Here is a 16,671-nt window from a genome sequence, read left to right as displayed (position 1 = left end):
CATTACTTACTCGATCAAACCACCTCACACCACATATTGTCCTCAAACACCTCATTTCCAGCACATCCACCCTCCTGCGCACAACTCTATCCATAGCCCACGCCTCGCAACCATACAACATTGTTGGAACCACTATTCCTTCAAACATACCCATTTTCGCTTTCCGAGATAATGTTCTCGACTTCCACACATTCTTCAAGGCTCCCAAAATTTTCACCCCCTCCCCCACCCAATGATTCACTTCTGCTTCCATGGTTCCATCCGCTGCCAGATCCACTCCCAGATATCTAAAACACTTTACTTCCTCCAGTTTTTCTCCATTCAAACTTACCTCCCAATTGACTTGACCCTCAACCCTACTGTACCTAATAACTTTGCTCTTATTCATATTTACTCTTAACTTTCTTCTTTCACACACTTTACCAAACTCAGTCACCAGCTTCTGCAGTTTCTCACATGAATCAGCCACCAGCGCTGTATCATCAGCGAACAACAACTGACTCACTTCCTAAGCTCTCTCATCCACAACAGACTGCATTCTTGCCCCTCTTTCCAAAACTCTTGCATTCACCTCCCTAACAACCCCATCCATAAACAAATTAAACAACCATGGAGACATCACACACCCCTGCCACAAATCTACATTCACTGAGAACCAATCACTTTCCTCTCTTCCTATATGTACACATGCCTTACATCCTCGATAAAAACTTTTCACTGCTTCTAACAACTTGCCTCCCACACCATATATTCTTAATACCTTCCACAGAGCATCTCTATCAACTCTATTATATGCCTTCTCCAGATCCATAAATGCTACATACAAATCCATTTGCTTTTCTAAGTATTTCTCACATACATTCTTCAAAGCAAACACCTGATCCACACATCCTCTACCACTTCTGAAACCACATATACATATATACACATGTAAATAATTCATAGTCTGCCCTTATTCATTCCCATCGCCACCCCGCCACACATGAAAATGAAAACCCCCTCCCCCCAGCATGTGCGCAAGGTAGCGCTAAGAAAGAACAACAAAGGCCACATTCGTTCACACTCAGTCTCTAGCTATCATGTATAATGCACTGAAACCACAAAATAACATATGTAATCATTAAATCCCAACAAACTTAATAAACACCAAGGAATTTCCAAAGGTCCCAAGAATATCATGCAACAGAAGTTAGCCACAAGAGTCAATCAGAAAATTTGCTATTACTTACTCGTCAAATACAAGGTGAAGGTTATATACATGTGGGGTCCCTTCTCTCAAAATTTCTTTACTATCATACTGCTTTGTAAACTTTTGTGTACTGTCAGCATTCAGAATTTCATCACTTTATTCAATCACTCACTATTCTGATAATAAGAGCAAGGTTATTAGGTACAGTAGGGTTGAGGGTCAAGTCAATTGGGAGGTGAGTTTGAATGGAGAAAAACTGGAAGAAGTGAAGTGTTTTAGATATCTGGGAGTGGATCTGGCAGCGGATGGAACCATGGAAGCGGAAGTGGATCATAGGGTGGGGGAGGGGGCGAAAATTCTGGGAGCCTTGAAGAATGTGTGGAAGTCGAGAACATTATCTCGGAAAGCAAAAATGGGTATGTTTGAAGGAATAGTGGTTCCAACAATGTTGTATGGTTGCGAGGCGTGGGCTATGGATAGAGTTGTGCGCAGGAGGATGGATGTGCTGAAAATGAGATGTTTGAGGACAATGTGTGGTGTGAGGTGGTTTGATCAAGTAAGTAACATAAGGGTAAGAGAGATGTGTGGAAATAAAAAGAGCGTGGTTGAGAGAGCAGAAGAGGGTGTTTTGAAATGGTTTGGGTACATGGAGAGAATGAGTGAGGAAAGATTGACCAAGAGGATATATGTGTCGGAGGTGGAGGGAACGAGGAGAAGAGGGAGACCAAATTGGAGGTGGAAAGATGGAGTGAAAAAGATTTTGTGTGATCGGGGCCTGAACATGCAGGAGGGTGAAAGGAGGGCAAGGAATAGAGTGAATTGGAGCGATGTGGTATACCGGGGTTGACGTGCTGTCAGTGGATTGAATCAAGGCATGTGAAGCGTCTGGGGTAAACCATGGAAAGCTGTGTAGGTATGTATATTTGCGTGTGTGGACGTATGTATATACATGTGTATGGGGGTGGGTTGGGCCATTTCTTTCGTCTGTTTCCTTGCGCTACCTCGCAAACGCGGGAGACAGCGACAAAAAAAAAAAAAACATCTTAAAGATGGACTTGTGCAAAGGTTTTACATCAAGGAAAGAACTGGAAGCAACACATACTGCCATTGACAGAAAGAACAGCAAAGGACTTTGCATAGGCTAATGCAGCAGCATAACAGTCCAATGTGACTGGAAAATTTTAAGAAGGGGAGTGGTAACTGTCATGATTTATCATAATTCTCCTGAAGATGTCTTTGTCTTAGATGAGCTTAATAAATCATTACTTCTTCCTCTCAGTTTTCCATGGTATCTCTTACTGTTTGCATATGGAAAGTTCTGGTGACAGACAAGATAAAAACTCCAGAAGCTAATGAGTGTTTTCGAGTATAAGTGAAAGCAGGAAGTTAAGAGTAAATGAAAACAAAAGTAAGATACTAAGATGAAGCAGGTGGATGAACCAAGATAATTTGAGTGTACTTATGAAAGGGGAAGCCCTGGAGGAAGTGGAGTGCTTTAGGTAGCTGGGAGTGAACATGGCAGCTGACTGAACCATGGAGGCTGAAGTGAGTCATAGGGTAGGAGAGGTGGCTAAGGTATTAGGTGCACTAACACTGAAAAAATTATTACAATACTTACATCCTCCAGAACATATAAATGATCAGATAATGAATACATCATCACTACCTTCAAAAATTCATAATAAATCCATTTTTCACCCACTCTTTTCTGATGGTTTAAACAATGTGCAATATTTTTCCCATTTTCTTTATAAGTAGTGAGTGTGTGTGTGCACATGGTGGTTTGGAGGCTGGCCAAGACAAGTTATGCAGTATCCATTGTCCTTCAAAAGCATGACAAATACATTATCAAGACCTTTAAAAATTCACAAAAAATCCATTTCATCAAATTTTCTTGGTGTTTAAAATATTATAAAACAATCTTCTCTTCTGAACACATGCTCTGCTTACATAAGGGATTGATTCATCCTTGTATGGAGTTCTGCTCTCACATGTGGAGTGGTTCTAGCTCTGTACCCTTACTTGACAAAATCTAGTCAAAAGTGGTCTTCCTTATCATGTCCCAGGCTAACTTCCAAACTTAACCGCAACCCTACGCCACAGTGTTGGTTCACTTTCCCTCTTCTGTTGGTATTACTTGGGTTTCTGCTCCTGGGAGCTGACTGTTTGTGTGCCCACACCACTAGATAGACCAAACAATACTCAGCAAGCTGCTGTGTCACATGACTAATGTGCAGTCATCAGCAACTCAAGGGTGGGCCATTCTAATACCTGCTTCTTTCCCTACATGTCAAAGCTTAGGAACTCTACCTTCTCATGTCTTTCCCAATGACTATGACCTGGCATATTTCAAAAGACAGGTCTTTCACTTTCTCAAAAATTCATAAATATTTTCCCTGTCTTTAGTGCTATAGGACATAAAGACAAGATAGAATCAAAGACAATACAGAAAACTCAATAATTTCTAATGTAATATGGGGAATAGATTTTAGTAAACAGGAACCAGGGCCTTGTGGTGAAAGGTTTAGTGAAATTTACAATAATGGTGTCGAGGCATGGGTACCTCAAGTCTCATATGTAAGGAAATGTTCAGAAAGAGGCAGGAAAGGTTTAATAAAAGATGTAAAAATCAAAGGAGCTCCGAGATGTGCAGTGGTAATGATATAGATAGCACTTATACCAGCCAGCACTTGAAAGGTATAAGAGAGAAGGGAACGAGTGTAGCACGAAAAGAGAGGAGGAACAAAGAAACTTGAAAAGAGCTTTGTGGACAAGGCAGGTAAAAGTACAAAACTTTCCCATACAGTCATCAGAGGTGAGTTGTCAGTTCAGAAACAGCTACTCAGGCTAAAGAATTCAGAGGGAAAATTCTTTTCAATGATGTAAGGATAAGCGAGGTACTGAATCGAAAGTTCAAAAGTATTTTCAAAGTGGAAGACACGACATCCCAACACCAGGAAGATGGAATAGGGAACAGGTTTGGAAACATTTGAGATATCTGAAAAAGATATTAACTGAGCACTAAAAGGACATGAACCACACATGAATTATAGTCCTGATGAAATTCAACCATTTGTGCTTAAGGTGTGAGTAAATACACTGCATAAACCACATTGATTTACTGTTCAAGATGTCACAGGGGAGAAGCAAAGTGCCAAGGGAATGGAAAAGGGTAAATGTCACACCTATATATAAAAAAGGAGACCAAGAACAGGCATTAAACCACCAACTAATCTCACTAGCTGATATGGAAAAAAAAATTAGAAAGGAAGTGGATAACTTTCTACAAAGGAGTAATCAACAGAGGGATATCATGGTTTTAGGGAAAGGAAGTCATGTATAACTAATCTCTCAGAGTTCTACGTGAGTGAACCCAGTCCTGAACAAAAGGGAATGTGGGGTAGACCGTCGTATCTGGACTGCCAGAAACCATTTTACACTATACTGCCTGGGAGGCTGATGAAAAAGATGGATCATCTGCCAGGAATAAGGATGAAATGGTATTACAATCAAATATAAAAGGAAAGGTAGTCTGCATTAGAAATGGATAGATGTTTAGACAAAAAGACTACTAGTAGGAATATTTCAGATGAAGATGCTCTTGGAGTGACCGGGGACTGGAAACACTTTATGTAATATACTCTGGAAGTGTAAATGGAAACCTTAATCTCACTTACGAAATCAACAGTGCACAGTGAAAAAGTGAAAAGCACTTTTATTGATGTGGCAGTTCATGTTCAACAAACTGAGGATGGCATAAGGTTGTGTATGAGTGATTTCAGAGGCTGTATATGCCTGACCCATCCTATAGTACTGGGAATGAGGGTAATGATAACAGTCAGACTGAAAGACTAAAAATATTCAGTAAATTACAATTAAGTCATGGCACAAAGTGGAGAACAACTGGGCAAGGGGTATGCACATACATCAATTATCATTACTCACCTCCCGCTGTGTGAGTGCTCTGTACAATTCATCTGCAGTACACTTAAAAGTCTGATTAAGATTAATTTTGCAGGTATGTATCCTGCAGCCAAGCTCCATCTTCTCAATATTATTGGTAGTATTTATTACCTGAAAGAATAAAATCTCGATTTACTACTCATGCTTTCAGCCAAAATATATAGCAGTTCTTTCTATCCATTCCTTTTATAAGTCACATCCTAATTTTCTCACTAATTAATGAGCTTTCTAATGAACCTACATACCTTCACAGTATTTCACACATTTTTTTTTTTTTTAAACTATTCGCCATTTCCCGCGCTAGCGAGGTAGCGTTAAGAACAGAGGACTGGGCCTTTTTTGGAATATCGTCACCCGGCCCCCTCTGTTCCTTCTTTTGGAAAAAAAAAAAAAAAAAAAAAAAAAAAAAAACGAGAGGGGAGGATTTCCAGCCCCCCGCTCCCTCCCCTTTTAGTCGCCTTCTACGACACGCAGGGAATACGTGGGAAGTATTCTTAATCCCCTATCCCCAGGGAGTATTTCACACATACAGATACAAAAATACAATTTCATTAGTGTTTCTATTATAATCATCATTTCTATTTTTTCATACTTGATTGACATTTCCTGTGTTACCAAGGTAGTGCCTGGAACACATGAAGTAAGGCCACATCCACTCACATCCTTTCTCTAGCTGTCATGTATAATTCACTGAATTATCATTATCATATTTACCATACTTGATCACTTTTTCTGTGTTGGGGAAGTAGCACCAGAAAACAGACAAAGAAAGGCACATCTCCTCACATACAAATATAAACATATATGCACACACCTACCTATACATATACATGCACACATAGCATTACATTTGCATTTTACCTTTTGAAAAATTTTGAAGTATATTTCCATAATTGTTGACTGGTTGGTAAGGTTATTTAATGTATGTATGATTCACGGTGAGGTGCCTGAGGATTGGCGGAATGCTTGCACAGTGCCATTGTACAAAGGCAAAGGGGATAAGAGTGAGTGCTCAAATTACAGAGGTATAAGTTTGTTGAGTATTCCTGGTAAATTATATGGGAGGGTATTGATTGAGAGGGTGAAGGCATGTACAGAGCATCAGATTGGGGAAGAGCAGTGTGGTTTCAGAAGTGGTAGAGGATGTGTGGATCAGGTGTTTGCTTTGAAGAATGTATGTGAGAAATACTTAAGAAAAACAAAATGGTATGGATCTGGAGAAGGAATATGACAGAGTTGATAGAGATGATCTGTGGAAGGTTTTAAGAATACATGGTGTGGGAGGCAAGTTGTTAGAAGCAGTGAAAAGTTTTTATCGAGGATGTAAGGCATGTGTACGTGTAGGAAGAGAGGAAAGTGATTGGTTCTCAGTGAATGTGGGTTTGCGGCAGGGGTGTGTGATGTCTCCATGGTTGTTTAATTTGTTTATGGATGGGGTTGTTAGGGAGGTGAATGCAAGAGTTTTGGAAAGAGGGGCAAGCATGCAGTCTGTTGTGGATGAGAGAGCTTGGGAAGTGAGTCAGTTGTTGTTCGCTGATGATACAGCGCTGGTGGCTGATTCATGTAAGAAACTGCAGAAGCTAGTGACTGAGTTTGGTAAAGTGTGTGAAAGAAGAAAGTTAAGAGTAAATGTGAATAAGAGCAAGGTTATTAGGTACAGCAGGGTTGAGGGTCAAGTCAATTGGGAGGTAAGTTTGAATGGAGAAAAACTGGAGGAAGTAAAGTGTTTTAGATATCTGGGAGTGGATCTGGCAGTGGATGGAACCATGGAAGCAGAAGTGAATCATAGGGTGGGGGAGGGGGCGAAGCTTCTGGGAGCCTTGAAGAATGTTTGGAAGTCGAGAACATTATCTCGGAAAGCAAAAATGGCTATGTTTGAAGGAATAGTGGTTCCAACAATGTTGTATGGTTGCGAGGCGTGGGCTATGGATAGAGTTGTGTGCAGGAGGGTGGATGTGCTGGAAATGAGATGTTTGAGGACAATATGTGGTGTGAAGTGGTTTGATCGAGTGAGTAATGTAAGGGTAAGACAGATGTGTTGAAATAAAAAGAGTGTGGTTGAGAGAGCAGAAGAGGGTGTTTTGAAATGGTTTGGTCACATGGAGAGAATGAGTGAGGAAAGATTGACCAAGAGGATGTATGTGTCAGAGGTGGAGAGAACGAGGAGAAGTGGGAGACCAAATTGGAGGTGGAAAGATGGAGTGAAAATGATTTTGAGTGATCGGGGCCTGAACATGCAGGAGGGTGAAAGGCGTGCAAGGAATAGAGTGAACTGGAACGATGTGGTATACCGGGGTCGACGTGCTGTCAATGGATTGAACCAGGGCATGTGAAGCGTCTGGGGTAAACCATGGAAAGTTGTGTGGGGCCTGGATGTGGAAAGGGAGCTGTGGTTTCGGGCATTATTGCATGACAGCTAGAGACTGAGTGTGAACGAATGGGGCCTTTGTTGTCTTTTCCTAGCGCTACCTCGCACACATGAGGGGGGAGGGGGATGGTATTCCATGTGTGGCGAGGTGGCGATGGGAATAAATAGAGGCAGACAGTGTGAATTGTGTGCATGGGTATATATGTATGTGTCTGTGTGTGTATATATATGTGTACATTGAGATGTATAGGTATGTATATTTGCGCGTGTGGACATGTATGTATATACATGTGTATGTGCGCGGGTTGGGCCATTTCTTTCGTCTGTTTCCTTGTGCTACCTTGCAAACGCGGGAGACAGCAACAAAGCAAAATAAATATAAATGAATAAAAATATTTTCTTAACTTTTTTACCACTGTGTTTGTTATTTGACCAGTGCTGGAAGTAAGACAAGTGTATACATATAAAGCGGCCAACAGCGGTCAGATGCTAGCCAAGATGGTAAGGGAATCTATGTCTATTCCAAATCTCTCTGTTAACAGAAGCCATTATTCTAGAGTTCTGTCTTAATGGGCTAATTATACACACTTAAAGGAAGGGGTGAGGTCATAACAAAGCACACAGTAAAATAAAAAAAGAACTACCAAAAGTTTGTGATACATCAAAATTACTTACGGAATACCTCAATCAGCAAGTTACAGTACTATAGAACTATGCAGCCTGAGCACAAGTGACAATGCTTCAGTGATGTGGTTATCTCACTTTCCACATCTTCATTCCTCAACTGTGCTGAATTCTGCCAAGTTTGGCTAGAGGTAGCCCCTCGCCACCATAATGCTCACCCAATAGGTGGAAAAATACTGCAGATACTCAAAATTTTGTCACAATTGGTAAAACGGTACCATTATCTTGGGAGAGAATACTCAAAACTAATTGACAAAATGATATCCATTATTTTGGACAAGGTTACTGAAAACCACGACAAAATATGACAGTACATGAGTTACCTCTCCATCCAAGTACCTACAAAAAATGAGAGAAGGAGTCCTTGAGAGGGATGAAATAGGGAAAAATGGTGTATGCATAGGAGGCATGTAGGGATGGGGATAAGTGGAGACTTTTACCATGCCATCCCCTTGATGGGAGTTCCTAGAGGGAATGGGCCACAAAGATATGGATAAAGTTCAGCAAAATGTTATGAAAATTGTAACTACAATCTTAGTATTTCTGCTTGATATTTCAAGATAATATCTGGCAAATCTGGCAACAATATGTAAAGGGAAACATGGGAACAAAGAATTAAAAGAAACTATCTGTATGTGTATTACAATAATCCCTACAATTTTCGGATCAAATCATGTATCAATAAAATATCTGTAAAGCATCCATGAGAAAAACTGGGAATGGAAGAGTATAAAACTTATCCCACTTGGTAAAACAGGTCTAGAGGGAAAGGTAATGATTTATTCCAAGAAAGCCTCCAATCATGATTCCAAAATTTCCATGGCTAAAAAGACACCATATAACAACTAATAAAATTTGTGACATATCACTTTACTTGCTGTCTCACAATATCTTTTTTTAACTACATTAAAACAAGTGATAACTCAAAAACTTACATTAGCATTAAAAGAGTTATCTGTCTGTACCGTGGTGATGTGGGTTTTACTTTGCTTGGTCACAGCCTGGCCCTTTGTTGGTTTGATGAGATCTAATGCATATTCTGAAATAAATCATGATAAAATGAAATATCTTAAATAAGGTAGTAAGTACCCATAATCTTTCCATATATTCAATCTCCCCCTTACAACATATGATGATACCACTTCTACTGCACCTTTACCCAGGTAAACTAGGAAAATTGGATTTATTCTCCATTTACATAAATTAAGCTGAAGACTCAACAGGTTCTCAGCCTCTATCAGCGTTATTTCTTTAAAGCACATCAAATGAAAAAAAACATTACAATCAATAATTTACTGTGTTCCCCCTGATGTTAATGACTGGTGGTTAGTCAACAATGCACTATATACACAAACCATTACCAAGTTCACTATTCTGGCTAATAATGGCATAAGCTTATCTAATGCATTTCAAGCAATTAGGTGTCTCAGAGAAATAGTGTAAGGATGGATGGATGACATATGTTTTTCATCCTGTGCTTAAAATAAAATTCGTCCAGATACTGTAAAAAAAAATTTCCAAGCCCAACAACATGCCACGATGACAATCAATCTACTGTAATTATTTTTGTTAATTCTGTTCCCAATTCAAGGTGATTCTAGTATTTACCCTTTCATTTTATTCAACATACCCCACAGCAAAACATAGACTTTTATGCTAACATACTGATAATAACTTTTTAATTTTTCCTTATGCACACCAAACTGACTTGTCAAGTGAGACCAGTCTTCGTTCACACAACATTTATGCTTCTTCATTTGAAATATCTTATCGAAATCAACTGTCTCACCTTATCAATCCAACTTTCCACCACTGTCAATATTTTCTCCACAAACCTTCACCTACTCTCCTACATAACTTCTTGACCAAATTCAACTGCAGTAAGTTTTCCATGATCATACCATACTAAAAAGGACTTTCATACCTGCATTTTCCGAAAGATATCTTCACATTACACATCCATCTCACACCTTGATTCTTTCTCTCTCTTCCTGATTCTGGCTGTACTTTGTAAGTTCTGCACATCTACAGTACTTTTACCCTAGCCTGATTCAAAGTTGTGTTTCACATCAATGCATCAAAATAGGGACAAGAACTCCTTCATGAAAATACAATATTCTAATTCTATTCTTTCAGTTCTTAATTCTTCATCCTAACTTGACTCATTCCTTAACTTCATCCTTAAACCTTAACAGTCAGCCATTCATATTGTGTCTAACTTCAAAAGAGAGACATCTATAACAATATGTAGTTGAGTAGGAAAAACCATAAGTGGGAATTAATGGATTAAGTGTTAAGTGACATGTGTGCAAAATATACTCTTTGATGTGAATGTAATATGAGGGTTAGCCGGTGGGATATCCAATCATTACATGGTGGAGGTAATGGAGGTAAAGGTGAGGACTTGTAGAGGCTTTTGGAAAAGAGAAAATGACATGGGTTACAAAAGGGTGGTAAAAGTAAGTGAGCTATGAAGAGAGGGTTATGTGAAGAGATACCTTAAGAGACTGAGTGTAGAATGGCAAATGTTGAGAGTAAATAATGATAGGGGAGTGGGTAAGGAATGGGAGGTATTTAGGGAAGCAGCAATGATATGTCTGAGGGAAATGTGCAGCAAGCAAAAAGTAGGAGATGGGCATGTGAGAAAGGGTAGTAAGTGTTTCGATGACAAAGTTAAACTGCTCGTGAAAGAAAGAAAAAGAAAAAAAGATGTAGTGTCACTCACAGTGATGGAGTGCAAGTGATTGCGAGATGTACAAGAGTAACAAGAGGTATAGAGTGAGGTGCAGGGGCTGAAAGAGAGGGTGAATGAGAGTTGGGGTGAGGGAGTACCAGCAACTTAGAGAAAATATGAAAATGCTTTGGAAGGAGGTTGATGGTGTAAAGAATACAACAGTACAAATGGGAGCATTGGTAAAGGGGACAAATGGGCAACTGGTAACAGGAAGAGAAGAGGTAAAGAGGAGATGGAGTGAGATGTGGGGTATTTGGGTTAGGGAGGTATGCAAAGTGAGAATCACAGCAAATGGTTCGGTAAAAAGAGCAGCAATGGTGAAAGCCTTGTCCAAGATAAAATGTGGCAAGACAGCTGGAATGGATGGTACTGCAGTTAAATTTCCTAAGAAATGGGGTGACTGTGTTGTTAACTGGTTGGTTAGGATTTTCAGTAAATGTATGAATCATAGTAGGGTATCTAAGGATTGGCAGAGAACCTGTTTAGTGCTACAATATACAGGCAAGGGGGATAAAGGTGAATGTTCAAATTATAAAGGTACAAGTTCATTGAGTATACCTGTTACACTGTAGGGAGGAGTGGTCATTTGAGTGGGTGGTGTCATGCATACAGCATCAGATTGGGGAGGAAAATGTGGTTTATGATGTGGCAGAGATGTGTGGATCAGGTGTCTGCTTTAAAGAATTGTGTGAAAGATACTCAGAAAAACAGAAGGATATATGTGTGACATTCATAGATCTGGAGAAAGAATATTACAGGGCTGATAGAGATGCCTTCTGGAAGGTGTTACGAACATATGATGTGGGAGAAAAGATGCAAGAAGCAGAGGATAAATTAAAAGATTAAGGTATGTGTGCAAGTAACGAAAGAGGAAGATGAGTGAAGTGGGTCTTTGACAAGGGTATGTGATGTCACAATGTCTGTTCAGTCTGTTTATGGATGACATAGTGAGGAAAACAAATGAATGAGTTATGGGGAGAGGGGCAGGTCAGTAGTCTGACTGGGATGGAGATCTTTGGAGGAAAGTCTGCTTTTCTTTACTGATGACAGCACTGGTGGCAACTTCAAGTGTGAAACAATGGAAACTTCTCTCCAAGTCTGGGACAGTGTGAAGGGAAAATGTTACAAGTAAATGTAAATAAAACCAAGGCTATTAGGTTTAGCAGAGGAAAGACAGGATAGTTGGGTTGAGAGGTGGAAAGGAGAAAAATTGGAGACACTGAAGTGTTTTAGATACCTGGAAGTGGATATGGCAGCAAATTGAACCATGGGAACAGGTGTGAGTCATTGGGTAGGTGACAAGGTGAAGGTCCTGGGAGCAATGTGGGGAAAGAGAGGTTTCTCTCTGGGACGGCAAAGATGGGCATGCTTGAAGGTATGCAGTCCCAATGACATTTTATGGATGTAAGGCATGGGCTCTAGGTGAGAATGTGTAGAAAATTAAATATTCTGAGAACAATTTGTGGCATGAGGAGGGTTGATCAATCTTGAAACAAGAAGGTAAGACAGAGGTGTGGTAATAAGAACAGTATGGCTGAGAGAGCTGACAAAATGAGGGGCATATGAAACATCACCATGATTAATCTGTTTGTGAATAAGATAAATGTGGGGTCTTGAAGCAAAGGGCAGGTCTGAGGCATGCAAGGGACTAGGAGGAATGGGAGGTTGCTGGCTGTGGGTGAAACTGATCGAGTGGTAGGTTCCAAAGAGAATTTTCACAGGCTTGTGGCAGGGTCTAAGTGGCATGCAAAAAATTTGAGAGTGAGCATGAGGAAAAGTGTGGTGTTGAAGTGCAACAGGGGGACAAGACAGAAGGATCTGAATATGATTTTCAAATGGGGACGACCTGGGGAAGGGGGTGTTTTGAATACCTGGAAGCACACAAGACAGCGATGGAGCCATGAGGGATAGGATGGGAGAGGGAGCTGAGGTCTTGGGTGAACAGAGCAGATGTGGAAGGTGGGACTGTTATATGCTGAGGCAGGGTTGAGTATGCTTGGAGGTTTAGTGGTCCTGACAGTGTTTTGTGTAGATGTAGGTCTTCAGTCTTAACTGTAGGGGAGCAGAGGAGGGTGGATGTGGTGTAGATGGGATGACAAGATGCAGTGTGTGATATGGTGAAGGTTGATCAAGTAAGGAATGACAGCATGGGAGGAGTATGTGGTGGTGAGCACAGTCTGTCTGAGACAGCAGAAAGTGTGTTGAAATGGTTTGGACTTATGGAGAGAATGAGTGAGGAAAGATTGACAAAGAGGATGTGTGGACAGAGGTGGAGGGAACAAGAAGTAGGAGACCAAATTGGAGGTGGAAGGATGGAGTGAAAAAGATTTTGAGCGATCAGGACCTGAACATACAGGAGGGTGAGAGGCATGCAAAGTATAGAGTGAACTGGAACGATGTGGTATACCAGAGTCAACATGCTGTCAGAGGACTGAACCAGGACATGTGAAACATCTGGGGTAAACCATAGAAAGGTCTGTGTGGCCTGGATGTGGACAGGGAGCTGTGATTTTGGTGCATTACACATGACAGCTACCTTGCTGAAGCAGTGGGAAGTGATGCTGTTTCCTGTAGGGCAGGGTAGCACCAGAAATGGATGAAGGCAAGCAAGTATGAATATGTACATGTGTGCATACGTATATGTTTGTGTATGTATATGTGTATAAGTTGATATAACTATGTATGTATATGTGCGTGTATGGGCGTTTATGTATATATATGTGTATATGAGTGGATGGGGCATTCTTCTTCTGTTTCCTGGCCCTACCTTGCTTATGCGGGAAACAACGACTGAGTATGATAATATTATAATAATAGTATATCATCAACATAATTATTTGAACAAAATTTGCAGCTTAAAATACTGATCTTATCTGCATACTCATGAACTGTTCTCTCAGATGTAGCAGACTAGCCAAGAGCTTTTTCAATATCAAAACCACCTTGACCAACATCAAAACACCTGAAGATGTTTACCTCTAAGCTAATGTTCTTCCAGCTGCTATTCTTCCCAGAAGCACATGACTCAGTTGGGTGCTTTCCACTCTTAGTTGTAGGGGGTCTGAGGAGGTTATACACAAAATTACAACTTAAGAATGTACATTGTATCACCATCGTATAGTCACGTAATCAGACTGTTTGCCTTGGTGGACGCCAGCATTTGCTATTGAATGACCGCTCATTCTTGGCATACAAAGTTTTCAAAACTCTAACTTCTTTTTTGTCGTTTTATGTGGTAAAAAAAAAAAAAAGCACTTGCCATGCTTTAATTTTGTAAACACAGGATAAAGAGTTCTGATATTCTCCTGGGTGTCATCACGTACTAATACTTCTGCTCTTTTCAACTGATGATGACACCACCAACATAGGAAAGCATGCAATTGTAGACTGGAAACGTGAAGGAGCTTCTTTCGCTGGAATAACCAGATACTTTATATTCCTACAGTCTGCTATCTCTTAAAAATATTCTTGAGTTTGTTCGTACAATATGCCTACATACTCAAACATTATTACAAAAAAACAAGAAATAAATGATTAACTTAAATTGAAAGATATAACAACATAAGAATATTCAAAGAACCTGGCAGAATTCTAAAAATAATGTTTCAAAACAAAAATAGTGGTTATACTTCAACGTATTCCATTTGCATTTCATTTGATGCCAAATTATTTCCGCATTTCATTCTCATTGTTTGGTGATGAAAAGAATGGCCACAGATGCCACATAAAACTTAGAGTCTGATTCAATTCTCGTGTTTTGAATCAAGATTTGTGTTTTGAGCACCTGTGGTCATTTATCATTCAAGCTTCAGATTCAGAATCCACTAATCAAAGAAAAATTATCATGCACTGGTTGGATAATTCTCCAACAAGCAAATAACAACTTCCTTGTAATCAATATATCTTTGTCTACCTGCCCACATTTTTTGCTCAGCAAAACAATCAAAGGTCAAAAAAGATTTTAGTCAACCCCTTTTACTTCTGTTTTCTTTCATACCCACATCATGCAGAATATGGTAACTAGCAGCTCATCCCTTTAGTTTCCCAATGTTCTTTGCTTACTACAATATGGTGTAAAAAAATTCTTAAAATGAGTATCACCAAAGTAGTGTATTCTACATCTTCGTCCTATTTCAATAAAAAAATAATCTTCATCCTTTTTTCATATATGTCCGCCTTTTCGCGCATGAGTGAGGTAGCACTTGGAAAACAAGTCGCGCATGAGTGAGGTAGCACTTGGAAAACAAGAAGACCACATTCATTCACATATATTTTCTGGTTGTTAAGTGCAATGTGTCAAAACTACATCCCCTATTCACAACCAGGCCCCAGCAGCTTTACAAACCCTAGGGCAGTCCACTGACAGCATGGTGATCCATATACCACATCATTCCAATTCACTTTATCCCATGCATGCCCTTCACCTTCCAGCATACTCAGTCCCCTGGTTGTACAAAATTTCTTTCACTCCATTCTCCTACCTCCAATTTGGTTTCCCCTTTCTCCTTGTCCCTACAACTTCTGACAACAGATTGTCTTTGTCAAACTCTCCTCATTTATTCTCTCTGTAAGTCCCAACCATTTCAACATAACCTCTTTTAACCTCACCTCTCTCTTTCCTTTATAACTTTCTTGAAAACCACCTCACATCACATATTGTCCTTAAACATTTCATTTCCAACACCTCCACCTTGAAGATATATTGGAGAGAGAGTTGCACTTAGCTGAGGATGATACACAAAACCAGCTTTCCAGTTTGCAAACTTTAAATGCAGGATTTTGTACACAGATAACACAACTGAAGATTGACATGAGGAAAAACTCATGCTATTGAAGAAATGCAGCAGTGTATTGAGACACTATATGAAGAAAAAGTGCACCTAACTACCTTATGAACAACCTAGCAAAATGGATATAAACTAAAGTGGAGACAATTGCTCAGCTACACTTTCAAATTTCAAAACTAAAGAGAGAAATGGAGGAAGAGTATGCAACACTTCAGTCCACTGTAGAGAAAACTTACATGAGGTAGGGGATAAGGTATCAGGCCTTGAAGAGATAAGCTGAAGCTTACCAAGTCATGTGAAAAACAGCTGGAAAAGAAGTTATTCTCACTGACAAAAGTTTCCACTAAGGTGGAGGAGGTAAAGAAAAAGTATTTTGGATATGAAGATAAAATGGAAAATAAACAGATCTCTGTTTGAAAATAAAAAAAGACAGAGGCAAAGGACTTCCAGAAAAGGTATATAACTCCAAGCAGAACACCTGAATCCAACAGAAAGGAAATGAAAACCTTGGAAGCTTATGTTTAGAGGAAATGAAAATCTTGGAAGCTTGTGTTAACAGATTGAAATAAATACTCAAAATCTAAAGGAGTTATGTTGGAGTCTCTCAATGCTACAGTATGAAAATAGTGAGATGGAATTTCTTTACAAGAGCCCTGAAGAAAAACATGCAACAGTAACTGAATATGAAAGTTGTCTGCTAAAACTGGAAGAAAATGAGGAAAAAATAGTCAAGCAGAAAGAAGCAGCATGGCTCACAATCTCTAACCACCCTTGTTTTACCAAAAAACTACCTGTCCAGATTAGAGGCCACATATAATGAGGAAAAGCCTGTAAAAGTGTTCCACACTACTTAGATGTTTGAGGTTAATAACAAGGATTAGAAAAACACTAAAACAGCATTACTTGAGGAGGTCAACTCCAAAAAAAAAACAAGTTCCAATATCTT

At 39.6% G+C, this 16,671-nt stretch overlaps 1 protein-coding gene across 2 annotated transcripts in view; it reads right to left on the bottom strand.

The window, feature by feature from the left end:
• LOC139757986 (activator of 90 kDa heat shock protein ATPase homolog 1) overlaps nt 1-16,671 on the bottom strand; it is an 80,834-nt gene that overhangs the window by 23,852 nt on the left and 40,311 nt on the right. For both annotated transcript variants that reach the window (XM_071678926.1, XM_071678927.1), the window contains exons 5-6: nt 9,140-9,243; nt 5,135-5,263 (exon numbers count right to left, since the gene is read on the bottom strand). In XM_071678926.1, the coding sequence (XP_071535027.1) occupies nt 5,135-5,263; nt 9,140-9,243 (233 nt within the window). The remainder of the gene's footprint in view (nt 1-5,134; nt 5,264-9,139; nt 9,244-16,671) is intronic.

This window comes from Panulirus ornatus, chromosome 29 (assembly GCF_036320965.1).
Source record: "Panulirus ornatus isolate Po-2019 chromosome 29, ASM3632096v1, whole genome shotgun sequence".
Lineage (NCBI taxonomy): Eukaryota > Metazoa > Arthropoda > Malacostraca > Decapoda > Palinuridae > Panulirus > Panulirus ornatus.
Note: the sequence above shows the minus strand (reverse complement) of the source record. Positions and strands in the feature narration are given on the sequence as shown.